Source organism: Monodelphis domestica, chromosome X, assembly GCF_027887165.1.
Source record: "Monodelphis domestica isolate mMonDom1 chromosome X, mMonDom1.pri, whole genome shotgun sequence".
In the NCBI taxonomy this organism is placed as follows: Eukaryota; Metazoa; Chordata; class Mammalia; order Didelphimorphia; family Didelphidae; genus Monodelphis; species Monodelphis domestica.
In genome coordinates this window covers 1,995,001-2,020,720 of record NC_077235.1, presented here as the reverse complement: position 1 = coordinate 2,020,720, position 25,720 = coordinate 1,995,001, and the positions used below count along the sequence as shown (strand labels likewise).

At 51.6% G+C, this 25,720-nt stretch overlaps 2 protein-coding genes across 2 annotated transcripts; one reads left to right on the top strand and one right to left on the bottom strand.

Moving 5' to 3' along the window:
• Nucleotides 1-951: 951 nt before the first annotated feature.
• Nucleotides 952-8,669, bottom strand: ARR3 (arrestin 3). Its single transcript, XM_007507609.3, has 16 exons — nucleotides 8,653-8,669; nucleotides 8,440-8,470; nucleotides 8,265-8,325; nucleotides 8,037-8,081; nucleotides 6,365-6,564; nucleotides 6,125-6,184; nucleotides 5,894-5,961; nucleotides 5,499-5,634; nucleotides 5,286-5,370; nucleotides 5,065-5,137; nucleotides 3,926-4,063; nucleotides 2,456-2,539; nucleotides 2,162-2,185; nucleotides 1,945-1,997; nucleotides 1,446-1,455; nucleotides 952-1,039 (listed from the first exon to the last, which is right to left on the bottom strand). Exons 1-16 carry the CDS (start codon nucleotides 8,667-8,669, stop codon nucleotides 952-954), a joined length of 1,173 nt encoding a protein of 390 aa, XP_007507671.2.
• Nucleotides 8,670-20,508: 11,839 nt separating this feature from the next.
• On the top strand, nucleotides 20,509-21,624 carry P2RY4 (pyrimidinergic receptor P2Y4). Its single transcript, XM_001362878.4, has one exon. The coding sequence runs from the start codon at nucleotides 20,531-20,533 to the stop codon at nucleotides 21,575-21,577; it is 1,047 nt and encodes a 348-aa protein (XP_001362915.1). The 5' UTR covers nucleotides 20,509-20,530; the 3' UTR covers nucleotides 21,578-21,624.
• Nucleotides 21,625-25,720: the final 4,096 nt, after the last annotated feature.

Sequence of the window (25,720 nt, the reverse complement as noted above, 5' to 3'; positions counted from 1 at the left end):
AGAATAGACTGCCAGGGTAAAAGGGAATTAGGTGGCTCAGTGCATAGAGAGCCAGGCCTAGAGATAGGAAGCCCTGGGTTCCAATGTGGCCTCAGACCCTTCCTAGCTGGATGACCCTGGGCAAGTCCCTTCACTCCCATTGCCTAGCCCTGACCACTCTTCTGCCTTATTGATTCTGAGACAGAAGTTGAGGGTTTAAAAAAAAGAGAGCTAGTTCTCTTGGCTTGACTGTGCTGGGGGGCAAAGTACATTCCTCCAAGCTTTTAGTTTCAAGCTTGACATGAATTTTCTAATGAATGCCTTTATTTCCCACTGAGAGTTGATTGTCCCCCACTACATCCTGGTCACTCACTCACTCCTTAAATGCCATCAAGACTAAAGGGCCATCATCATCCCTTTTGCCAAAACATCCTCAACCAGGATTTATAATTGGAAGATTCCACAGAAATCAGAGATTGAACCAAAGGCTTAGGGTTGGCGTGGACTTGAGTTAGCCATCACCGAAGCCAAAACTGGCCCAGAGAGCAGAAGGGACTGGCCCACTATTTATTACCCAGCAGCTAGTAAGGAGTTAAACCAGAACTCACAAAGAAGGCCCTGGCTGTTTTGTCTGCTACATCCATCTTGATCACCTTCAAAAGAGAAGATCTGGGGCTCCTAGTCAAGCAGAGGTGGCATCCAATTATAGTCGAATGGCTTCTGCACTCCATTGGGCCAGAGCCCACTTCATTTTCCTGTCCACCTGCCCACCCCTCATGAGGCCAGCTAATGGTTTCATAGTGCCTCTATTGCTCCTTCAAGGATGAATTCTCCAGTGACACCCGGGCACTCCCTAACCCTCTTGGAAGAAGAAAGACTCTCACTGGCAGGCGGCGTACTTTATTTGGCCCTGCACACTTGATTTTCTGGGGCCCAAGCTACTATAGCAGGGCCCTGGCTCAACAAGCCCACTCAGTTGTCCTTGGCCCCGGAGGCAGTGGCGACGGTGGTCTCTTCTTCAGTGTCATGTCCAGCGAAGTCTTCTATGACAACATCCTCACTTCCAGAGCCAGCAGCAAAGGGATAATGGAGAAGGGAGGATCCACATCCAAGCTGAAGCATTTCCTTCTTCATTGACCTCCCTGTTTCATCCCCCTGCCTGGACCCCTCTCCTCCTCCCCCCTTCCCTTCATCTGCCACTCCGTGGGCTGCCCCATCCTTTGAAAGGGCCCTGCTCTCCTCTCTCCGACTCTCCTGCACCCCCATCCCCAGGCCACTTTCTCATCAGCAGGCAGCAAAAGGCAGGAAGTGGGGCCTCTACCATTGGAAGACCTTTCTAGGTCATGCTGCAAATAAGAGCCTATATCAAACATTTGAATTGTCCTCACACAGAAAAGGGGGCAGAGGGCAGTCTCAGCTAACTTTCCCATTTCTAAAGGGCAGCCCCCCACCCTGCCCCTCGGTACCTGGTGACATCTGCAGTCCAGTGGAGAGCACGGGATTTAAATTGTGGGGGCTGAGCGCTAGAGCTGACAGCTAGGCCCACTCCCTCTTTTGATGGAGGAGCAAACTGAGGAGGATTAGAGAGGCTCCCCCCCCCCCACGGAGAGGGAATGTGACTTATCCAAAGTCACACTGGCAGTGAGCAGCTGAGGTGAGATATGCTTTCCTTAGAGGTCATTTGAATTCAGTCTCCTCGTTTTCATAAAGGAAAGACAAGAGCTTGGCTTAAGGCCACACAGGGGGTAAGTAGCTGAACTGGGATTCAAACCCAGGGCCTCTGACTCCAAGATGCTAGAGGCCAAGTACTGGGAAGGCATGGTGGCCCAGCAGTATCCAATTCTTTCAAGGTATTCCCCACAGTCTCTTGAAGATCCCTCCACCTCACCTCCACCCCCAATCCTCTGTTGGGACAACCTAGCTCCCCAGTCCCAGCCTGAAGCCTGGTACCCCAGGGCTACTCACCGCAAGATGGCTTGGGATGCATCAGCCTCAGAGGAAGCGCCACGCTCATGTCACTGCCAAGATGCCCGCAATCTAGTCATTGCCCTCCTCCGCCCCATGGCTCCCCAAGCCAGGCCCAGGCATTGAGGGCAGTCCTTGGAGCCAGAATCCTCTGATGATCCCCCCACTTGGCCCTCTGAGCCTCGGATTCCCCACAGAGCCCTCTCCCGCCTCTCACCTGGACATCAGATCTCCTAGGATGCTGCGGACAGAAGGACACCCGAGGTCAGCAGGCAGGCAAAGGCCTTCCCATTGGTGAACTGGGGGTGGACGTGGGGAGGGTCTTTGCCCACTAAGCAGACTGGCATGACTGTGCGTGCCTGTGAAGGTGGGTGGAGGGCTTGCCCTGGAATGGGCTGGGGGGAAGGACTCAGAATAAACAGGGTCAGCAAGGGCAAGACACAGGAGTGGGAAGTAGCCCTGTTCTCTGCTTACTCCAGCCAGCCCGCTTCCAGCCAGGGCCTTTACTCACCCTCCACGAGACACCACCATGCTGATCCTGACTTGGTAGGACACCAGGATCCCCAGGGACTCTCTGTCTGTGCCCGGCTGAAGACTGAGAAGAAGCGGTTTGGTTGCTTTAGAGGAGACGGTGATCGTCTTGGGCACACATCCTGGTGTTTTTTCCTCTAAAACGGCCCTCAAAGCTCTCTCTGTTTTGACTGCTGTTCCCCTCTGCCACTTTCGTTTTTGTAACCTCATGCTTTTCTGAGATGGCAAATCCAAGTCCTCTTGAAGGCAGAGCCAGAGTGCTTTGCACCAAACCCATCAAGTCCCTCCTAGGCACAAGTCCAAGTTCCTCCACCTGGCATTCAAGGCTCTTCCCTGTGTGGCCCCATACTATACTGACTTAGAAAGGCCAAGTTGGAAGAGCCTTGAGGAGGCATCCAAGCCCACTCCCTTATTTACAGAGGCCCAGAGAGGCTCAGGGACCTGCTGAAGGGAATAAACAGCAGAGCTAGAGGAGGAATTTGGAAAGGGCCATCAGTCGGGGTCAAAAGGGAACTTAGCTTGACTACCATTTCGCTATTCCCCAACCTGCCTGGGCAGTGGAAGCGTTGCAATCTGGCTTTCTGGCTAGGTTAGACAAAGTCTGCGGGGGGCAGCTAGATGGCTCAGTGGATAGTCAGCCAAGCCTAGTGGTGGGATGTTCGGGGTTCAAATTTGACCCCAGACACTTCCTAGCTGTTGCCTAGCCCTTACCAGGAAGTACTCAGTATGGATTCAAAGACAGAAGGTGAGGGTTTAGAAAAGAAATTGTTGTTTCATCCCCTTACACCTGCTAGCAGAGGCTGGATGGCCCATACATAGTAGGGGCTGAAAAGCTGAGTGACCTAGGGCAAGGAGCTTTCCCTCTCTGGGTCTCGATTTCATGAAAGTAGAATGCCCGGGTTGGACTAGATATTCTCTGAGGTCTCCTCCAGCTGGAGATCGCCGATCCCCTGACTCCTGCCCTTCCATTCAAGTGCAGCTCAGTCAACATTTCTCATTCCCTACTCTGCACTTACTCTCTGATTGCCTGCCTAATTGGGGAAGGGTAGATCTGGGGGTGAGGGTGGAGGCAGGGTGCCATAAGCCCTGGTGGTGGAGATCAGGGGACTAGGGCACCCTGTGCCACCTTGGCTCAAACCCTTCTAGTGACTGCTGCCCCCCATGCCATGTCGCCTTCTTTTCCTTTCCTGTCTCCTTCCACCCTTCTTTCCTCTTCTCCCCTTCTCCTCCACCTTCCCCCCTTCTCTGGCACCCTCTGATGGCTCCAGATCTGTTGGGTGCCCCTTTGGGGATCCTTGTAGCTGCTGCTGGCCCCCAGAGGAAGCCCTGGCTGCGCTGCAGACCATGTCAATCTGAGACCTTGGGTTCTATGTGTGCAGATGAGTGTTATACTGAATGCCAGCGCTGAGAGGGAGGACCAGAGCCTGGGAGGGAGTGGGGCCATGCTCACATGGTGCTGGAGGCCAGATTGGTGTCTTCATGCTTAAGTTGGCCATCCAGGGCCAGGCCCTGTTTCTGGCGGTTGGCAGCCAGGCTTGGTGTCGCTGTGAAGCTCTTGGAGAACGTGGAATTGGCAGCCACCGTCTCTCTAGTGGGGGAGGGCAAATAAGAGCCATGGGTGAGAGGGGTAGTTAAGCAGAGTCTAGTGCTAGTCACGTGGGGAGTTGGAAAAGGTCCCCGAGGCCACACACTGGATCCCCTGGGCACGTCACTTCTCTTTTCTGTGCAGTGACGCTCCCCGCCTGGTTGTCAGGTCAAAGGAAAGACTGTCTAGGGGATTGCTTGGCATGATTCTCTTGTGCCATCTTCACAGTGGCCCTGAGTATTAGGAGACCCGCTTTGCTGTTGAGTCCTTTTTCAGGGGGGTCCAACTCCTTGTGATCCTGTGTGGGCTTTTCTTGGTCAAAGTATTAGAGCAGTTTGCCATTTCCTTCTCCAGCTCGTTTGACTGATGAGGAAAGAAAGCGACCTGCCCAGGCTCACTCAGCTAGGAAGTGTCTGGAGCTGGATTGAACTCAGGGCCTCCTGACTGTGGCCTGCCCACCTAGTTGCCCAGGCTCATTTTACATATGGGGAAACTGAGGCTCATAAAGGGTCAGTGACTTGCCCAGGGTCGCAGTTCAGGAACAGGCAGAGGATATAGGTATGACCCAGGAAAAAAAAATTTTAAAGAAAAAAGAAGATGAAGAAGAAGAGGCAGAGGGGTAAGCAAAGCTAGATGTTTCCCAACTCCACATACCAAATGTCCCCCTTCTGTAATAGAATCTTGGCCAATTCCAGAAGACTGGAAAATCTGCCTCTCTCTTCTACCCTCCCCGCCCACCCCCTGACAGAGTGCTAGTGGGTCTGTAAAAGGGAGGGGCTTGATTAAACAACCTCTGAGTCTAGAACCCTTCTAGAATCCTCCTCTGCTTTCCTTGGACACCCCTTTGCTTGCTTCCCTCCGGCACTCATTCTGATCCCAAGGTCCAGGTGTTCTCTTGTCCCTTTTCTTTTGTCCTTGCTCCCATCACCCCCTGCTGTTTCATCCCCCTCCTCAGCCTCCAGCCTTCGGCTTCCTCCTCCCCCACATAAGACCCCTGTTCTCACACAAACTCTGCAGTGAACACGGTCTTGGTGTACTTGTCCCCGGAGTACAGGACGACGTCAACAATCTGGTCAACTTCACATCCCGCCGTGGCCAGGAATAGAACACAGCTATATAAGCAATGGGCTTCCCCTCCAACCCTGCCCTGCCTGAGGACACCCATAAACAGCAATCACTGGCAGCCCTCCAGTGCGCTGGGGCCCAGCCAGACTTAGGGACTGACCTGCCACCTTTATTTTCTTGATGAGCTTGCTGCTGCCATTGTTGATGGCGACATGGATGGAGATGGGTTCCCCATGGTAGTAGACCTATATCAGGGATAGGGGAGCAGGTAGGCAACCCCAGGAAGCTCAGTGGAGGGGTGTTGATACCAGCTCCTCCCCAACCCCTGTCTCCCTTTGTGAGCAAAGCCAAGGGCAGGCAGGAGGCCACAGACCTCTTTGTCCATCCAGGCTTCTAGCTTCAGGGGGTGGTCAGAGAGAAGGAAGTGCCAGGCAGTCTCAGCCCGGGGTTTGGGGCCTAGGTCCGAGGGGGCAAACTGCACTTTGCGAATGATCAGACGCACAGAGTTCCTGGGGAGAGGAAATGGTCACTGAGCTGCTTCCTCCCACTCCCTGCTGAGCCGTTCCTTCCCTTTCTGACTCTGGGTCCAAACAGGGTAACAGGGGTCCCATTTTCTGGGGAAAGGAGCATGTGTGAAGTGACTTGCCATTTACTTACTACCTGAACAGTCTTGAGCCTCGGTTTATCCCTCTGTAAAAGGTGTGGATTGGACTGGATGGCCTCTAAGGCTACTTCTAGCTCCAAATCTAGGGTCCCCTAAACCAGTACCTCTTATGGATTTTCTCCTCCAAATTCTCAGCATAGAAACTCTTCACTTCAAAGTCTACTCCGCAGGCCTGCGTGGAGTGGGGAAGGAGAGCAAAGGCATCTATCAGTCAGGAGGCCTTCTCTTCACTTCATGGTACACGGCAGGGACAGCATATGAGGTTGGAACCCTCAGCTTTCGTGGGTTCCCTGCACCAACCCCTCCTGCTTTCTCCTACTGTCCCACTGGCTCACCTTTTCAGCATCCTCAGGCCCAGGCTGGAGGGTCACTGAACAGGGTAGATTGGGGGCCAGCTGTCAGAGGAAAGGGATGCCAGAAGGAGGTGAGCAAATAGGAGGACCAGGGCCCTTCCTCTACTTCCCCTCCTGTCTGTCTCCCCCTTCCCCACCTCAGCCTGCCCTCTCTGTGCCAGCTTCTCCACTAGGCCTCCCCCAGGTGCCCAGTCCTGGCCGCCACCAGAGCTTGGGGCCCACCTGGAAGGTGAAGGGATGGGCGTTAGCGCCAAGCTTGCGCAGCAGGCATTCTTGAAGAGCTGTGAGGGCCAATGGAGCCTCTGGAGACTCTCTGGGGAGCACCTGCAGAGCCTGCACGTAGAGGTCTTTGCGGAACGTCAGACCGATCACATCCAGGTCATCCCGGCCATAGCGGAAAGCACAAGTCAGCACTACGAACACTGTGGAAGCACGAGGAGGAACTGCCATGGAGGGCTGGGGCTGGGGTGGGCAGGAAAGGCAGCAAGAACATGACCCTGGGGGGCTGGCCCAGAATAAGCCTGTGCCAGGGACACAAGTAACTTGAAAGCCCCATGAAGGCAGTATGGCTGAAGGCTTGGTTTGGAGGCACAAAGAAATTGACTCCTGTCCTGCCTCCCACTCACTAGGTGTGGGACCATTGGCAAGCCAGCAGATCTCTCCCATGACTTCATTAAGTCTCCAAGACTCCAAGTCAGAGGTAAATGGGTTGGCCTTTCTGTTGCTAGAGTTTCCAAAGTGAGCAAATGGCAGGTCACAGGTCCTTAGTGTACCAGGGAAATGCAAAATTGGGAACAGATGGTTAGGCCTCGTCCTTTAGTAGCTTGGAAGCTCCTCAAGGACAGGGACTTACTGAGTTTTCTCTTTATTTCCCTAGCACCTAGGATGGCGCCTGGCCCAAGGTAAGTGTGTTATGGAATGACTGAATGAATGTAAGAATAGGATTCCCTTTGAGATCACCTTTGAGAAGAGGAAACCAAGGTCCACAGAGAGGATGTGACTTGCTCCAATTCCTGTACCCGGTAGTAGAATCGGAATAGAGGAGAGGCAGAGGAGAGGGAAGGAGGGAGCCCAAGTGATAGAGAAGGATAAAGGAGAGGCACCCAAGAGGGCAGAAGAGAGAGGTGGGCAGGAATTAGGCAGGAAGTAGGTGAATGGCAAGGACAGCTGAGTGGGTGGCACAATGGATAGAGTACCAGGCCTGGAGTCAGGAAGACCCAAGTTTAAATCTGGCCTCAGACACTTCTTTTAGCCCTTATATTTCCTCATCTGAGAATCAAGGGGACAGGACCAGGGAATCTCTGAGGTATTTCTTCTTCTCTTGAATCTTTGATTGCTCTGGGACCCTGAGGATCCCCCACCCACAACTCTTCATCTTCTCTTTGTGGATTTCTCTACTTGGAAAGGGAAAGTGACCTCATCTCACCAGGTAGAAATTCTGCTCTGAATGGGTCCTGAACATTCTTTTCTGCCTATTTATTTTGTGACCTGGAGGGAAGGGCAGCATGGTTCCCCATCCCTGACTTGAGCAATATAGACTTAAGAACAAGAGACACATACACAGAGGCACATGTGAGCTCTCTCTCCCTCCTTCCTCTGTCCCCAGTCTCTGTCTCTGTCTGTCTGTCTTTCCTTCTCTCCTTCCCTCCTCCTCTCCCTCTACCTCTCTGTCTCTCCCTGTCTCTCTCTCTTCCTCTCTCTCCCTCTCTCTCACCTCCCTCTCTGTCTCTGTATCCCTCCCTCTCTCTCTGTCTCTGTCTCTGTCTCTGTCTCTCTGTCTCTGTCTCTCTCTGTCTCTCTGTCTCTATCTCTGTCTCTGTCTCTGTCTCTCTGTCTCTTTCTCTCAGTCTCTGTCTCTGTCTCTGTCTCTCTCAGACACACATACACAGTGTACCTTTTTGATCTTTCATGTACTCGGGATCAACCAGGACGACACCATCTGTGGAAGTGGATGAGATGCCTAGGGATGGGGTGCCCCTGAAAGGGACCTCCTCCTCCTCCCTGCCCAGCCTGACCAAGCCCTCCACCCTCATTTCTGGCCTTTTTTTCAGGCCTTTGCTCTGGGCTCCATCCCCTCTACACAATAGATGGCAAGGTCTCTGGCCACTTGGAGGCTACTGACCAATGGGTTCCACTGAGTCCACGTGGTCCACAAAGTCCCGTTTCCCCAGGTAGATGGACAGCTGTTAGAAGAGAAGCCCCTCCTGTAATTGTCCCAAGCCCCGGGGGCCCTGCCGTGGCCCCTCTACCCAAACCTCTGTGGATTCGCTCCCTCCAGCTGGCCTGGAGCTGCTCACCTTCCTGTTGGGGCAGGTCTTCTTGAACACCCTGGGGAGTAGCAGAGAGGAAGGGTTATGGGAAGCAGGGTAGTGAGGAGGGAATAGGGGAAATGGCCGTGGGAATGCTCTTGGGAATGAGAGGCATCCCAGCAAGCAGTGCTTGGAGGACAGGGAGGATCAGGGATCTGGGGCATGGGGTGGGCCTGGGAGCCTAAAGGGTGGCTTCCTTACTTGGAACTGGTGGCCATGGCTTGGCTCAGGGCTGGGAGGCCTGATGCTTAGTAGCTGGGACTCCCTGTGTGTGGTGCTTTGGCCAGGTCACTCCTCTCTGGGCTGCAGGTTCCTGAGCTATAAAGTGAAGAAGGGGCTTGCCTCGCCTCGCCTCGAGAGAGCAGGGTTTGGCGCCCCTCTGCCAGCTCCTGCTCAGCGACTTTCTGTTCCTGCCACTCCCAAGTTGGGCCCTCTTCCTCATACCTCACACATGCCTCTCCACACCTGGAGGCACCCATTCAAGAATGGACCCAGTTTAGTATTCGTCTCAAGAAAGATGTCTCTACACCTCTGCACTGGTTTCTTCCTGGCCTTGTCGTACAGATTTGGAGAATGGCTGTGCTAATGGGTTGGAGCTCCCTAGCACCATCCTATTGGAGGTGTCCCAAGGGTTAGTCCTCCCATGAATGGAAGAAAGGTCAGAGGGAAACCCAGTGTCCAGGGGTGAAGGGGGGGGTGGCGAGGGAGAGGGCAGAATTGGTTGGGACCAGTTAGATTGGGAGAAGGACAAGAGGAGAGAGAGTAGGGCCTAGAACAGACCTGAACTGTTTCTCTAAGGTAAGACACCAGAGTGATCAGATCTCTGTCCAAGGGGCCAGGCAAGGGGAAAGAGAGTCAAGGCTCTGTCCCTGGGCAGGGGATGAAGCCATTTTCAGGGCTGGCATGTAACTAGAGCATGTTGTGCTCCAGGCCTCAATGCCTCTTTTTGTCCCAGGCTGGATAGACCGTGTGCCCTGAGGCCTCCGCAGCAGGCTTACAGACTTCGACCTGGAAGGGCCCTGAGACGTCGGTGATTTCAGCCTGTTCATTTTATAGCAGAGGCCTAGACAGGGGCTCTCTGTGACTTGTCTAAGGTCACAAAAAAAGCAGTAAGGCAGAGTCTAGATTCATACTCAGCTCTTCTGGATGCAAGGTTGACTGCTCATCCCCTTCTATTTTGTTCCCTCCCTAAAGGAATTCAGTTATTGGAGGCTGGAGGCCCTCATAAAAGGAGGAGGAATGAGGGCCAGGAGGCTCCCTAGCATTGCTATTGCTTGTCATCCCCCATCCTCACCTCCTCCTCTTATTCCCATCCCAATGGCTGTTCTCTCTCCCTAGGGGGCCCCATCCCTAGGCTCATGCCTAGGGTGTTTGTTGGCCCCCAGGGCTCTTTCTCTTGCTATCCTCCCAGGGGTAGGGGGTGAGCAGCCCCACCTAATGGAGGAATGTCAACCCTGGGGGCAGACCTGTGCTGCTGCTGAGGGGCAGAGGGAGCATAGGATAGTCATGGAGGGGCAGGAAATATTACCTGGAGAGAAATAGGAAAGTCAGGCCAGCCTTCTAGAGTGATTTTTCTGCTCTTGGCCCTTGTCCTTTTATGGCCTAGGCCCCTGGGAGGGGGCTGTGCCTGATTGGCTCTGAGTGGAGGGCTCAAAAAGCAGCATAGCCCCAAAGAGCTCAGGAAGCAAGAGTTTGGAAAGGAGCTTATGGGCTAAGAGATTAGCTCCCAGTGGGGGGGGAGGGGGGACTGGACAGGGAGCCTGGGGCTTTGGCACTCCCTGGTGTCCTATTTCAGGGTCCCAGGAGGCTCCTGGCAGTGATCCTTCCCACTTTTTCAGTCCATACCTGTCGTGGAAGAGGGAGTGTGCTGGGGCCTGACTCAGGCTCATTGGGACCTTGAGGACATGTGACATACGTGATGCCATGTGTGGTGCCATAGAAAGAGGCCTAAATTAGAAGTCCTCAGATCCTGCCTCTGCTGCTTGCTAGGCCTCGGACAAGCCGTTTACCTTCCTAAGTACAGTTGAGTCCCTTCGTTTCTCAGAACTTTGAGTTTCTCTTCTCCAAAATGGAGCCAATCAGCCCAGGAGCTCCTCCGTCCTAGAGATGTTGTGAAGGCCAAGGGAGGTGGATGTGGCTCTGGACTGTATCTCCATGCAGATGAATGGCTCTGTACGCTGTAATGCAGCTCTAGATTTCAAAGGGAGGCAGGTCTGAGGCAGAATCTTAGGGGATAGGAGGTGGCTCCAGCAAGGGAAAAGAAGGGGAGCCAGACCAAGAGAGAGCAATGCTCCGGGATGTGGACCAGGAAAGGAATTTAAGGATGATGAGATCTTGGTAACCTTGGAGATGGAGCCCAGAGCTGGAGTCAGGGAAGGCTGAAGGAGGCAGTGAATGGCGTCTTTTGTTCTCCCCCGCCCTGCCCCATGGAGTTTAGAAAGGCAAGGATGCTGAGACAAGGGAGTACAGTTTGAGAGACAGAAGAGGCCTGGGAAGTGTGGCGGTTGGGTTTTTTAAGGATACCAAACCCTGTTTGCAAATGCATATCAGGTGCACATATGCCGATGTTTGCATGTGAGGATGTGTGTGTGTGCCTATGTATTTGTGGGGTGGGGGGGGGGGGAAGAGGGAGGGAATAAGGGTAGGGGAGCCTGAACCTTTTTCGGTTTGTTTTGTCTTTTAGAGCAGGCAATATCTGGCATTCATAGGCCTGATAGGGGCCAGGAAGTAGCGGGGACCACTTGGGGTATGTCCTGAGAGCTGAACCCCCCCAAGGTTGGCCTCAGCTTGCAGCCTCCCTCTCCATCTGCCCATCTCCAGGGGCCCAGCTAAGCCTATGTAAGTGACCCTAAGCAGCTCTAGTGCTTGGCCTGAAAGAGACAGAGATTGTGGCTGGGATTTAGCCTTAGCCCTGCAGGTACCTTAATAGGCCTCTCAGCCCTTCCCATAGACCAAAGCCCCAGCCCTGGAGATGCTCTGGCCCATTCCCTCTCAATCAGAGCCAATCTCAACCTGCTTTTCCCAATGGCTGGTGTAGGCTGGCAGAGCCCGTCTAGCTGGTAGCAGAGCCCAGATACCCTGGTCTCCTCTCCTAGGACTGAATTGACTGCAGGTGGCCAAGATGACTTCTGAAGCCTACCCTGTCCTTGTCCTGGGAACATTAGGGGGCTACCTAGAGAAGATCAGAGACCCATGTCCTACCAGGACCCACAGCAGAGTGGGAGCTGCTGCTGGACATATGTGGATTCAGGGGACAAGTGCCAAGGGGTCAAAGTGGCCTCAGGCCAAGGCCAGGTCTTGGTGGAAAGCCCCTATTCTTCTTGCACCCTTCCGTAGCTTCTCCTTGTGCACCCCAGGTCCCTAGGGCTCCTGGTCCGTATACCCTCTTTACTTCCTGTCACGTGAACATCCGATAAGTGTGTCATCTCTGCCTATTATCTAAGCCCCTGATGAGCATGGATCCCCAAGGAACTCCACTAGAGACTGCCTCAGTCAGGGTCCAGCCCCACTCGCGACTCCAGGGTTCCTGACTGGTGGCGAACGATCAGTCAAAATAAATAACATAAAATAAATAACAAACAAAAGACAGCTTAATCATTACGGCCATGGGACTGCTTTGCATCTCCGAGCTGCTCCAACATTCCCAGGCTCGGGATTTATTTTATATCCATATTCTTGGCATGCAGATACACAAAATCAAAGAGATAATTGGAAAAGTGATACATTAACTTTTAACAAATCACTATATTCTTGTATTGTGATTACAGACAGAATAAAGGCTTACTAGGGAGTTTGAGTTACTGATTTGTGTAATTGAGTCACTGAGGCATATTGAAGCTTAGTGTACCTGTACTGTACCTGTACGTATTGTATGGGCCTCTATGATTGATTTGAGTGCTGGCTTCATGAGAAAGTTTTTGGCTTGGCCCTAGATCATCAGTATTTCTGTATACCAGTTAGTCAGCTGCTGAAGATCCCACTGTGCTCTGGGCCCTGCTCGAAGCACTAGGAATTCAAAGGCAGGTAAGAGACAGTCCCTGCCTTCAAGGAACTCCCAATCACAGTTGTATAAGCAAACAACTGTGCACAAACAAGCGACATACAGGAAAACCGCACATCCTTAACAAGAGGAAGGCACAAACATGAAGTGGGACTAAGGGAGGCTTCTTGCAGAAGATGGCATTTTAATAGAGACTTAAAGGAAGCCAGGGCAGCCAGAAGATGGAGATGCGAAGGTTCTAGAAATGAGAGGCAGTCAGAGAAAATGCTTAGACCCTGGGGGTGGAGTATCTCGTTTGTGGAACAGCAAAGAGGCCAGTGTCACTGGATTAAAGAGTACATGGGGAGGGGGATTTAGATGGATGAAGAGAGGAAAAGCAGGAAGGGATTCCAATGGCCAGAATAGGATTTGATAGATATTTGGAAGCAATAGGGAACCACTAAGGTTTCTTGAGTGGGGGAAGAGCCTGTGCTTTGGGAAGATTGATTTGACAGTTGAATGGAGGATAGACTGGAATGGGAACTCCCTAAGAGGCAGAGAGACTCCTTAGCATTCTATTACAATAGTTGACTCAGGTGGAAGGTGATGAGGGTCTGCACCAGGGTGGCAGCAGTAGCAGAAGAGAGAAATGTGAATCTACAGGAGATATTCTGAAGGTCGTTGTCAGTAGGACTTGGCAATTGATTGAATGTGAAAGGACGAGAGAGAACGAGGAGTCAAAGGTCATGGTTAGGTTGTGAGTCTGGGTTCATGGAAAGTTGGTGGTGCCCTCAATACTAACAGGGAAATCTGCAAGAGGGAAAAGTTGGGGAGGAATGGTGTGAAAGATCCAGGTTGACACATTCAAGAGGTAATCGGGAATGAATAAGTCAATTTGGGAGTCATCTGCATAGATGATCATTGAAGCACAAGAGCTGACAGCATCACCAATACAATAGGGCATAGGAAGAAGAGAAGAGAAACTTCATAACAGAGCCTTGGCAGACATCCACGGTTAGAGGATGAAGACCAGCAAAGAAGCCCGAGAAGGAGTGATCCAATAGGCAGGAGGAGAAGCAGGAGAGAGGAGAGAGTATCGAGAAGTGGGGCATGGGTGATGTCAAAAGCTACAGAGAGATGGAGAAGGATGAAGCCTGAGAAAAGGTCCTTCGATTTGATGATTGAGATGAAGGGGCGGGCAACTTCGTAGAAAGCAGTTTCAAGCTGGAGTACTGAGAGTTAAGAAGGAATCAAGAGACAAGGAAGTACAGGCACAAAAGTAGAAAGCCCTCTCCAGGAATTTAGCCATTAAAGGGAGGAAGGATATAAGATGATATCCACTAAGGATGGGTGGACCAAGGAAGGGTTTTCTGAGGATGGGAATGTTTATTGGCAGTAGGGAAGCAACCAGTAGATAGGAAGAGATGAAAGACTAGTGAGAGTGGATGTGACAGAAGAGGCAATCTTCTGGAGAAGATGGAGTGGAATGGGATTCTGCCTTGTCAAGGAGAAGGGCCACCTCCTCTCATGTGACAAGGGTGAGATGAAGAACAGGGCAGAGAGGGCTACTCTCACTGAACAGCTGCAATGTTTCTCAGTTCTTGGTGGCCGGGGAGGCATAGGAGGTTTGAGGAAGGAGGGAAATGTTGGGAAAGAGTACTGTGGTGAGTGGAATAGGGAAATGATTAGAGAAGTGTAAAAGGATTACCTTGCCATGGAGAGGGTCCAGTTGAGATTGTGGAATCTAATTTGGATCGTGGACCCCGTCGGCACAGTTCTTGTGATTCTCTCCAGCTTTGTTCAACAGCATGAGCGGGAGCAAAGGCAGGGGAGGGTGGGAGTATGTAAGGCAAGATCAGTGATAGAGAAAGGGGGCAAAGGATTCAAAAGAGGAGGCTAGGATAGAGTTGAACTGATTCCCCAAGGGGTTAAGATGGGGAATGAAGGAGAATGCATGCAGTCAGTGCGAGGGGATGACCTGAGAAAGATCTGAGGGAGTAGAGGGATTGCAAGTCATGGTGAGGACAAAGAACAGGGTTCAGAGTTGTACAGCAGAGGGAGAGAGAAGATGACAGCAGACTGTGATCAGATATGGGCATTTCACAGTTCATTAACAGAGATGTGGAACAAGCTCCAGGGTATGTCTATCTCTGTGTGTAGCTGAAATGGGGGGAGGTGGATAAGTAGATCACGGGAAATCAGTGAGCTGAGGAACTGGGAGGTTAGGGTATCGGAGGGAGTGTCAGTACATACATTGTAGTCCCCCAGTACAAGGGCCGGGGTTGGGGACAAGAACCAAAAACCCAGAGGAAACTAGAGAAAGGGAAAATATAGAGTCCCTCGGAACCAATCTACCAAGACATACTCAAGCGGAACACTCTACGGAAACAAAGACTAGTCATTGGGTGGATGACATTGTTCATGGTTGGACCATTCAAAATGTAAGCAAAATGGCTGTAACTCCAAAATGAATCTGTAGGTTTCGTGGTATGCTCATCAGATTTCTAAGGGGCTACTCTTCAAAGATCAAGTAAGAACGGTTCAGCTGGAGGAACAAAAGGTATAGAAGCAAGGGAACGTGTGAGAAAAGGTAGAAAATGAAGAGCTCACATCACTCCCAGATATCAAACTGTATTATAAGGTCGTAACCACGATGAGAATTTAGCAACAGTTAACAAAATAGAAAAGGAGGCAGAAAAGGCTTTTCCCAGAATACACTGCCATTCCTTATAAAAACACAGGGATAAATGGAGCTTCCCTTAAAGTGACAAAGGGCGGCTATCTAAAACCGTGGGCAGGCCAAAAGAGCCTTCCCAACTTGGTCAGAGAGGAAGCAAAGATGCCCATTATAATCGCTACTGTTTAATATTGTACTAGAAAAGCTATTTGCTGTAGCAATAAGAGCAGAAAAGGAAACGGAAGGAATTAGAATAGGCAATGAAGAAACAAAGTTACTGCCCTTTGTAGATATGATGGCATACACAGAGAACTCCGAGAGTCAACCAGAAAACTAATAGAAACAATGAACAACTTGGGCAAGGTGGCAGGATACAAAATAAGCCCACAGAAATCATCAGCGTTTCTGTTGCCCACTAACAAGTCCAACAGCAAGAGACATTATGTTGAAAATAACTGTAGACCATATGAAATACCTGGGAGTGTAACCTCCAAAACAAACCCAGCCACTATATGAACACGGCCATAAAACACTTTTCACACACATACAACCAACTGAGGAAATGCTCCCGGCTCCCGGAGAGGCCCAGCTGATCTAAGAAAAATGACAGTCCTGCCTAAATTAATTTACCTCTCCAGTGCTGGGCCAACCAAAATACCCCTAATTATTCCTAGAGCTAGAAAAACACAGACACAATTCATCTGGAAGAACGAAAGGCCAAGAATATCAGGGGAACTAATGCAAAGAATGTAAAAGAAGGCGGCCTTACGGTACCAGGTCTCAAACTGCATCCAAAGTGGTGATTATCAAAACAATCTGGTTTGGGCTAAGAAACAGAGTCCTGGGTCAATGCATTAGGCAAGATAATCAGCACACAGGATGAAATGACGTTTGAGAAGCCCAAAGTGCTGCGTCCTTGCTGGAGTCACGCTCTTTGTGGCCACTGCTTCCTTTTTAAAACATTCACAGGGGGGCACCTGGGTGGCTCAGTGGATTGAGAACCAGGCCCAGAGATGGCAGGTCCTGGGTTCCAGTCTGGCCTCAGACACTTCCCAGCTGGGTGACCCTGGACAAGTCACTTGACCCCCACTGCCTAGCCCTTACCTCTCTTTTGCCTGTATTGATTCCAAGATGGAAGGTGAGGGTTTTTTAAAAAAAGAACAATAATGAGAACATTCACAGATTATTATTTTGTTTCCAATTAATTTTTAATCATTTCTTTAAGAGCACTTTATTAAATATAACTATTCCATTTGCATTAAAAAGCATTCATGGTCTGTCTCTTTAACACATGCAATTCTTTTTTTTTACCAGCAATGGAAGTCAAGATCACTGGCCTCCAGTTTGCCAGCTTCATTCCATTCTGGTCTTTGAAAATGGAGGCATTTGCCTTTCTCTGGGCCTACTGTGGCACCTTGCCCGTTTCCCAGGGGCTTTCAGAGATCTAGGAGAGTCACTCAGCAATCACACCTGCTACTTCAGCAGGGGCCCTGGGTCTGGCCACTTGAGCTCAGGAAGGGCGGTTTGTTGTACCTCCCCAGCCCCGATCTCCTTACTTATCTAGGACGGCAGCTCTTTTTGTTCTGTCCTTTCAAGTCCAAAGAGCATTTCTTTGGCCGAGAAAACAGAAATCAAGCAAGACCTGAGAGATCTGCCGAGTCCCATCCCACTGTTCAGTGACCCTGGACATTCTTTGATCCTCTTCTAATCCTGCACAGTTTTATTGCCATTAGCTTTCTGCTAAGCGGGAGTCCTCCTAACAGTGTCCTTTAAAACCAGCCCAAACTGAAGCTTTATTCATTCTTATTTATTCTTAGATTCAATTTTTTATTAGCAATTATTTAACTTGTTATAACTCCTTTGACAGAGACCTTTCTGGAGAGATGCTCCTCCCCCAAACCAATTGTAACAAAGGGACACAGTTCAGCAAAGCCTCTGTCCGGTATCCACCGGTGGCGTGGGCAACATTCTGTCCCTCTGCAAGGCTGAAGATACTTTCATATCTCTTTTCTAGGGCTGAGGCTCGGGAACCCCTTGGAGTTTGGCTTTGGGTAACTTTCTTTCCGCTCCCGCTGTGGTACATTGTTTCTCTTCCTTAGATCTTGTGGGTTTTCCCACGCTTCTTGGAATTTGTCCCATTCAGATAACCTGTCTCCGGTCAATGGGCAGCTACTTTGTTTTGAGCTCTTTGCTGCCACAAGAAGTGCTACTAATACTATGTATATGATCTCGACCTCAAGTGATTTGACCATTTGGTTACTTTTTAAAAGCCTCACTCCGTCTGACCACTTGACAGTGCCACCAAACCTTCATGAGTGGACTTGCCTTTCTGTGGCTGATCCAACAGCAGCCGGGCATGGGGTGAATGAAACCTTAGAATTGGCCTGTTTGTGTTTCTCTTATTAGAGACTTGGAGCATTCTTTCTTCTGCCTGCTAAAAGTTTTCAAGGTCATCTTTAAAAACAGCTTTTTAAACCTTTACCTTCTGTCTTAGTAGCAGTTCTAAGGCCAAAGGCGATCAGGGTTGAGTGACTTGCTCAGGGTGGCACGGCTAAGAAGCGTCTGAGGCCAGATTGGAAGCCAGGACCTTCCAACTCCACCAGGCCGGGTACTCTATCCACTGAGCTGCCCCTTCATGTCTTCCTCCTTTGAGAATTGTTTGTTTCTTATTATCCTTTCATCACTTTTCCATCGGGGAATGACTTTTAGTCTCATGGATTTCTGTCAGTTTCCTCTAGATCTTGGGACGTGAGTGCTTTCTCAGAGATATTGGACACAAAGACTTTTCTTCACTGATAGCCTTGACTTGGTGGTTCATGGGCAACATTATCATCTTCTGGAATGGAAACATTCTATTGCCTTTGTTGTTGTTTTTTGGCTTCCCTCCCTAATCATGGCTGTGAAAAGCACCTCAGTCTGGGGCCTGGCTCTAATTCTTTGATGATGGTGCCTTGCTTTTGTAGTCGTTGTCTGTTACTGCCCTTGCTTCCGTCTTCTGCAGATCTCTTTGAGCACCAAAGGGGATTAATACATTGGTCGTGTTTAAGATTTCCTTCAGCAGAATGCTTCTCTTTGTCATTTCTAACACCCCTCTGGGTGTGGGGGCTCCTCCACACTTGAAATAGTAGGTCAGGCTCCCAGAAGTCAGACGCTACCCTCGACTTCTTTCTTAGGATAGGAACACTCCCTTGTGCGCTTCTTGTCAATTCTCAGCCACATAAGTAACATTTCTTATAGCCTAATAGTATTCCATCACCAACATGGACCACAATTTGTTCAGCCAGTCCGCAGTTGATGGGCGTCCATCAATTTCCAGTTCTTTGCTACCACAAAGAGAGCTGCTATCAGTATTTGAGAACATAGGGATTCTTTTCCTTTTCCCCTGATCAACCAGACTAAATAGTGGTACTGCTGAGTCAAAGGGTATATCCCCAGTTCAATAACTCTTTGGGCATAATTCCCAATGGCTCTCCACACATGGTTGTATCAGTTCACAGTTCCACCAATAATGTATTAGCATTCCCACTTTTCCATATCCCCTTCAGCATTTGTAATTTTCCTCAATCTGATAGGTGTGAGATGGTATCCCAATGTCGTTTTAATTTGTGTCCATCAAATCCACAATGATTTGGAGCATGCCTACAGATAGCTTTGATTTCTTCTTCCAAAAGCTGCCTGTTCATGTCCTGAGTTCCAGTTTTTGCTGGTTAATTAGATAAATTAATCTCTCAGCCATCTTCTGGGCAGGGAGAAAAGGCTGGGAGGAGGCCAATTCCTGGCTGGCCTCCCTCCAGGGGGAGTTGGGTCAGACCAGTAACTTGGCCCTCCTCTATGTGGGTGAATGTGTGTGTCTGTGGGCAGGCATGAGGATGAAGGGTTGCATGACCACTGTCAGTATGTTCATGTGACTGGGAGGCTATGTGTGCCTGTATGTCCTGGATGTGGCTGTCTGTGCACGTGTGTGACTGAGTATACAAGTATGTTCATGTATGTGTGAGTGAGTGCATTCGAGTATGAATTGTGAATCTGTAGTTCAGTGAGTGGGTGTGTGGGTGTGTGTATGTGTGGGAAGCTAAAGGCTCATCTTTCAGCAATGGCTGTCCAGGGCTAGATATATTTCTGGAATAGTCTGGCCTTGTCCTCAGGAGGCAACTGAGTGGAATTCTGCCTTGTCCTCTGGGAAAGAGCAGGGCTCCCTTGGGCCAGATTTATTGCCTTTTGAGGGAATTACAATGCTGCCCCCAATTCTGGAAGCCTTTTCCTCTGTTGGTCTTTGTGAGCCAAAGGGCCCCGCCACCTCACAAGCTCTAGGCCCGCTCGGCACAAGGCTTCCACTTCCTCCTGCTTGTCCAACCAGTTTGGCAGATGTCGGGAAAGGGTTTGGGGCCCAGATCCAAATTCCTACACTGTTCTTTCCTTGCCCAAAAGCCTGTGTGTCTCTCAGCCCCAAGAGCCTCCCCTGTCCCTATCTATCTCCCCACCTGTAGCCTTGGAGTCGGCTTGGCTTCCTGGGGGCCCTGGGCTAGGGGACACGGGGCTGACAGAGAAGGCATCCTCTCTCCTCTTCCCTGCCCTTGGACCAAACGCCTGTGGGGAGTCAGGCCTGTTTCAGGGGCTGTGGCTGTAAGAGAAGCAGGGTAGCTGGGAGACCCATTGCAGCATACTGTGTCTGCGCGGCTCTGGGTGAATCACCTCACCTCCTTGGTTCCCAAGTTTCCTCCTCTGTATGAAGAGGGGGTTGTTCTAGATGTTCAGATCCCATGAGCCTATGAGCTTCTGGGATGGGATGGGATGAGATGAGATGGGACAGGATGAGATGGAATGGGATGGGTTGAGATGGGAGGAGGAACAGGCCTCACCCTCTGCCCCACCCCACAGATATGCCCTCTGGCACAGAGAGGAGACAGCCAGAGGACCCTGACCTCAGCAGTCAAGAGACAAGGTAGGAATGGTGCCAAGGCCCTTGGGTAAGGGTGAGCCCAGGACTCCCCCTCGAAGCCCCCCACCCTTCGCTTAACCTTGTGACTACAGATAGCCAGCAGGGTGGGGAGGAAGCCAGAGATAGTCCTCAGCCAGGCTCTAGTCTACCTGGGGCTGGGAAGAAGAGTAACTTCTAAGAGACAAGTGGTGAACTCTGCCTCGCCTTCTCTTTTCTTGGCAGGGAGTCAAGAATCCTGGATTCCGATCTGGCTGTCCTTATCCCCTTTGAAGGGCAGAGGCCTCAATAGGACACCAGTTCCTCTGGCACACCCTCCCCATCTTTCCTTGCTCTTGCTGCCCTGGAGGAAGGTGAGCCAGGCTGAGGCCCTTTGCCTTATCTTCCTGTTTCCTGAGGTTTGGGAAATCAGCAGGGCATTCCTTGGCCCCAGGCCTCTCTGGGACTGCTGTGCCCTCCTTTGAATCACTGTCTATTTCTTTAGGCTATGGCCAACCTCGACACCTTGATGCTCACCTCTCCTGGCCCATCCCCTGGCCCCGGTCCTGGCAGTGACGACATGGAGGTAGACTGCTGGTTTGACGAGGAATTCAAGTTCATCCTGCTTCCTGTGAGCTATGCTGTGGTCTTTGTGCTGGGCCTGGCCCTCAACATCCCTACCCTGTTTCTGTTTCTGTTCCGCCTTCACCCCTGGGACGCCACGGCCACCTACATGTTCCATCTGGCACTGTCTGACACACTCTACGTGCTCTCCTTGCCCACCCTCATCTATTACTATGCGGCCCGCAACGACTGGCCCTTTGGGACTGGCCTCTGCAAGTTTATCCGTTTCCTCTTTTACTGGAACTTGTACAGCAGCGTCTTATTTCTTACATGTATCAGTGTGCATCGCTACCTGGGCATCTGCCACCCACTGCGGGCACTCCGCTGGGGCCGCCCGCACATCGCCAGCCTCATCTGCTTAGCCGTCTGGCTGACCGTGGCTGTCTGCCTAGTGCCCAACCTCTTCTTTGTCACCACCAGTACGCGAGGTGCCACCACCCTGTGTCACGATACCACAAAACCTGAGTATTTTGACCACTACGTCCATTTCAGCTCTGCAGTCATGGCTCTGCTCTTTGGCCTCCCCTTTCTGGTTATCCTGGTGTGCTACGGTCTCATGGCCCGGCGTCTGTGGCGGCCCCCGCCAGGTGCTGCCCACTCCTCCACCCGCCTCCGCTCCCTGCGCACCATTGCTGTGGTTCTGACAGTCTTTGCTGTCAGCTTTGTGCCCTTCCATATCACCCGCACCATCTACTACTTGGCCCGCCTCTTGGAGGCAGACTGTCAAACACTGGGCATTGTCAATATTACCTACAAGGTGACCCGCCCACTGGCCAGTGCCAACAGCTGCCTGGATCCCGTGCTCTACCTTCTCACGGGGGATAAGTACCGGCGGCAGCTACAGCATCTCTGTTGCAAAAAGCCAAATCAAGTCCCTGCAGTCTCCTCCTTGGCACTTGTGTCCCGCTCAGAGGATGGCAGCTGCAGGTAGGGGACAACCCTGGTGCATTCCGTGGTGAAGGCAGAAAGATTGGCATATTGGGGGTGGACAAGGGTCCTGATGGTGTCCAATGAGATTGCATCTCACATGCAGTGCTGGCCCAGGCCTCCCTTTGCCCCCTGTGAGGCCTAGGCTCCAGAGTAAGAACCTGGCTCTGGGAGTGGGAAGGAAGGACTCTCATCCCCAAGTCCTTTCCTTCTCCTTCTCTGGCTGGACCTCTACTAATGGGCAGCAATCTAGCCAGGACCCTTCCCATCACTTGGGAGCCCAGAGTGGTTTGGTGCTCCCAGAGGACCTAGATTTGGAACCAGCAGACCTGGGCCATGTCTACGTGGACCTCGGCTTCCTCATCTCAGGAACGATGGGGCTGGATGAGACTAGCTCTTGGGATCCAAATGTCCTGTTTCTGGGTTCTCCAAGCCTTACCGTACTGGTCCTTTCCATTTGGGGATGGGAGGGGACAAACTTTCCAGGGTGTCAGACCAGGGGAGCTTCTGGTGATTTGGGGCTAACCCGATTTCCATAATGCTGATAGACAGAAGGAAAAGCCAGGGCAGGGGGATGGGGGGGGGCAGGTGCCTCTGGGACACTGGGATAAGGCACTGAGACGGGCATAATCCCCAGCCTGTGGGATGCCTGAACACCCTCCAGCAGCCAGTTTGCCAGCAGCTTCGCGTGAGCCCTGGGGCCCCGAGGGTCTCCCAAACAGCCAGGCCAGGCTGACAACGGTCTTTGGAACAGAACCTGACACCAAGTGGGCCTGCCTCCTTTATGGCTGTTGGCAGAGACCATGTTTGCACAACTCCCAGGCTTAATTAAAGACTAGTGGGGTCAGAGGGACAGCGTGTGCTCGAGAATGGGAGAGTCACAGGAACTCTCCACTGGTTGGGCTTCCCTGCTTCTTGTCCTGGATTGCAGGAGAGAGACAGACAGACAGACAGAGGAACAAGGGCAGAGAAGGACAGTGACAGAGGGGCAGAGAATACCTCTTGGGAGAGGAACAAGTCCCAGTGCCCTGGGGACTCTTGCCCAGGATCAACGCTAAGTCAGGCATTGAGAGACACCTTATCCCTGGCCTCTGGCCCTTGGAGAAGAAGGAGCCCAGGGAGCCACAGAACGCCAGGGGCAGTAGTCCTGAGAAGGCATTCTAATTTGGGGCTGGCATTGCCCATCTCTGAATCCTGGCTCTCAGCAGCATGGCTTCATGATTCTGTCCTAAGCCCTCTGGTTGCTCTGGCTATGGTGCTGGTCTCAGAGGGATGAGCCAGGATAGAGGCAACTAGATGGCTCAGTGGATAGAGTGCCAGGCCTGGAGTCAGAAGGTCCTGTGTTCAAATCTGGCATGACACTTCCTAACTGTGTGACCCTGGGCAAGTCACTGAACTCCTCCTGCCCCGCCCTTACCTCTCTTCTGCTTTGGAACTGATACCTAGTATTGATTATAAGGCAAAAGGTAAAGGTTTAAAAAAAGTCATGAGCCAGGATATCATCTAGCTGTGAGTATTGGGCTCACTATTTCCTCAGGCAGGTTACCTTCCCTCTCTCTGGGCCTCACTTTTTCCATCTGTAGCTTAGGAAGGGGCTGGACTAAGGCTCCTTGCTCCCTGCTGTTTGGTGGGCAGTCCTGGAAGATTCCCTCCCTAGCTGCCTGCCAGAAGGGCTGTGCTGAATCTCTTCTGCTTTCATCCACGGCCCCCTTATTCTTGGCAGGTGACCTGGCTTTGTCCTTCCCTAAGAAGATCTGGGCCATCTGGCCTGGCTTCCCTCCACTGTCCTGCTGTCCCCATCCAGAGAGGGAGGGGAGCCCTCTACCCTCCGTGTCTGGGCTCTGAAACCCCTCGCTGCTCCCTTATTCATCTGGGTGCATCTCCCTCCAGGCCTTCCCTTCTTACCAGACCTTTCCCCTCTACTCTCAAAACCAACCCCCGACTCCTTCTGGACAGGATGGCTCAGCCCTTCCCCCACAGCCAAGCTCCATTCATCATGGCACCAACAAAGGGCACCTGGTTCTTTCCACTCTCAGCACACACTGGCTTCCAATCGATCCAACCTGCATCCACCTTGGCTGTTGCATCCTTATGTTTCCTGTCAAACCAGCTCCTCTCCTGACTTCTTCCTGCCATCTATGATCAGGGTACCAGGATTCTCCTCCTCAAGGATGACTTCAGTCATCCTTGCTTTTCCATTGTTCTCACTGCCCTCCCCTGCCCACACCCTGGCCTGATCCTTACCCTACTGACTGAACCACAACCCTTGGGGCTAGCCTAGAGACAATAGGGAGCCACCACAGTGCCCAGAGCGCTAGACCTGGAGCCAAGGAGATCTGAGTTCCAAGTTGACCTTAGACACTAGCTACTTAACTTTTGCCTGCCTCAGTTTCCTCAACTGTAAAACAGGGCTTCATAGTAGCCCTTCCCTCCCAGGGTCATTACAGGCATACAATGAGATCCTGTTTGTCAAGTCCTTCAAGTGTTCTAGGAATTCGGGTTGTTGCTGTTCTCCTCCTGACTGACCTCTCTGCCTTCCTCTCATACAGATGATCTGGTCTATAAAGGAAGACTCATCTCGCACACATGTCTTTTGCCCCATCACGTCACTCCCTGGCTAAAAGCTTGTCAGTAGGTAGGTCCTCTCTTATTAGCTACAAACTAGTCATTCTCTCCTGCTTTTCCCAGCGAGAACCCTAAACCCCAGACAGACCAGTAGGAACAGACTTTATCTCCTTTGCTACTTCTGTTCCTCCCACTTGGAAACTTTCCCCACCCCTGGGCTGCCACCTCTGGGACTCCTCTCTTCCCTCTTTGGCCCCACTTCTTTCGTGTTGGCTCCCGAGCCCTGGCAGTGATCATCCTTGTTGTCCAGTCCTGCCCAATCGATTTCCTATCCACGGGCCTTCTCAGCAAGGACACTGGAGTGCCTTGCCATTTCCTTCTCCAGTGGAGCCTTTGGCCAGGCAGGCAGAGGTGATGTAGCTGGCCCAGAGCATAGTTAGGCCACGTCGGAGGCTGCAGCTGACCTCGGATCCTTCCGACTCCAGGCCCAGTGATTTCTGGATGTGTTCTTGATCATCGTCCCCTGTGTGCTTGCTCGGCAGCCCTAGCCTAGAGGCTTCTTCAGGTCTCCCACATCACCCAGAGCATAGAACAAGGGGATGAACCTGTTTTGTGGGCTTTTCAGATTGGAGCCCAAAGGGTTGAGGGGTCTTTTGGAGGCTACAGAGGAAGATATCACTAGATATAATGGGGGGGAGCCTTTCAATTCTTTTCCGGTATGAGGCCTTGTCTCTAAATTAAAGAGTTTGAGGGGACGTCAGCAGCCACCATTTGGTCCAACCCAGCTGGCCAGGACTCTCCATTGCTTCACCATCTCTTCCAAGTGACTGTCTAACTTTGGCTTGGGAAGCTCAGGCGTGAGAGAACCTGATGGCTTCTCAAACAGCAACAGTGAAGTCGCGGGGCTGAACTGGAGGCGTCTTCAGCTTAGTCAGCTGGACCCAGCCAAGCTTTGGAGAACCTGAGGGCACCCCATGCTCGGACCAGCAAGACTTTCTCAAAGGCAAACTTGTTCATGGACTGCTTGTCTCCATCTATGCAATGGAAGAGGCTGGCCACACTGGTTCCCAAAGGCTTTTGCAACATGTTCCTTTGCCCCAGATTTCTGAGAAACTTTGAAAATGAGGGATTTGGGCAAGCTGAATCTTAAGCAAGTCCGTCACATACAAAGAATTGGCCCAGTATGGTGGCCAAATGACCCCAGGAATTTCTCTTCCATTCTCATCACAGCAACTCAAGAGTGGGTTGGGGCTGCCAAGACCTCTGGTGAAACTCCTCAGCCACATCTCTGACAAGTAGGCATCCTGCCTCTCTATTTGGAGACCTCGGGTGATGGGGAGCCCACTACACTTTGAGCAGCTTTTGGCAGCCCACCTTGCCCAGGTAGCTGGCATGGGAGAAAGGAAAAAGGGTAGCACCCAAAGGATACTTGCGTCATGAGAGCCCGAGGCCTTGTTCCATCCCTCCTCCACAGTTACCTTTCCCCACCCAGGTCCAAGCAACTTTCTAAGCCTGAGGTCCCTTCCCTTGCTTGGATGGCTCTCCCCACCCATTCCCTTCACATATCTACTCCAGGTTGGGT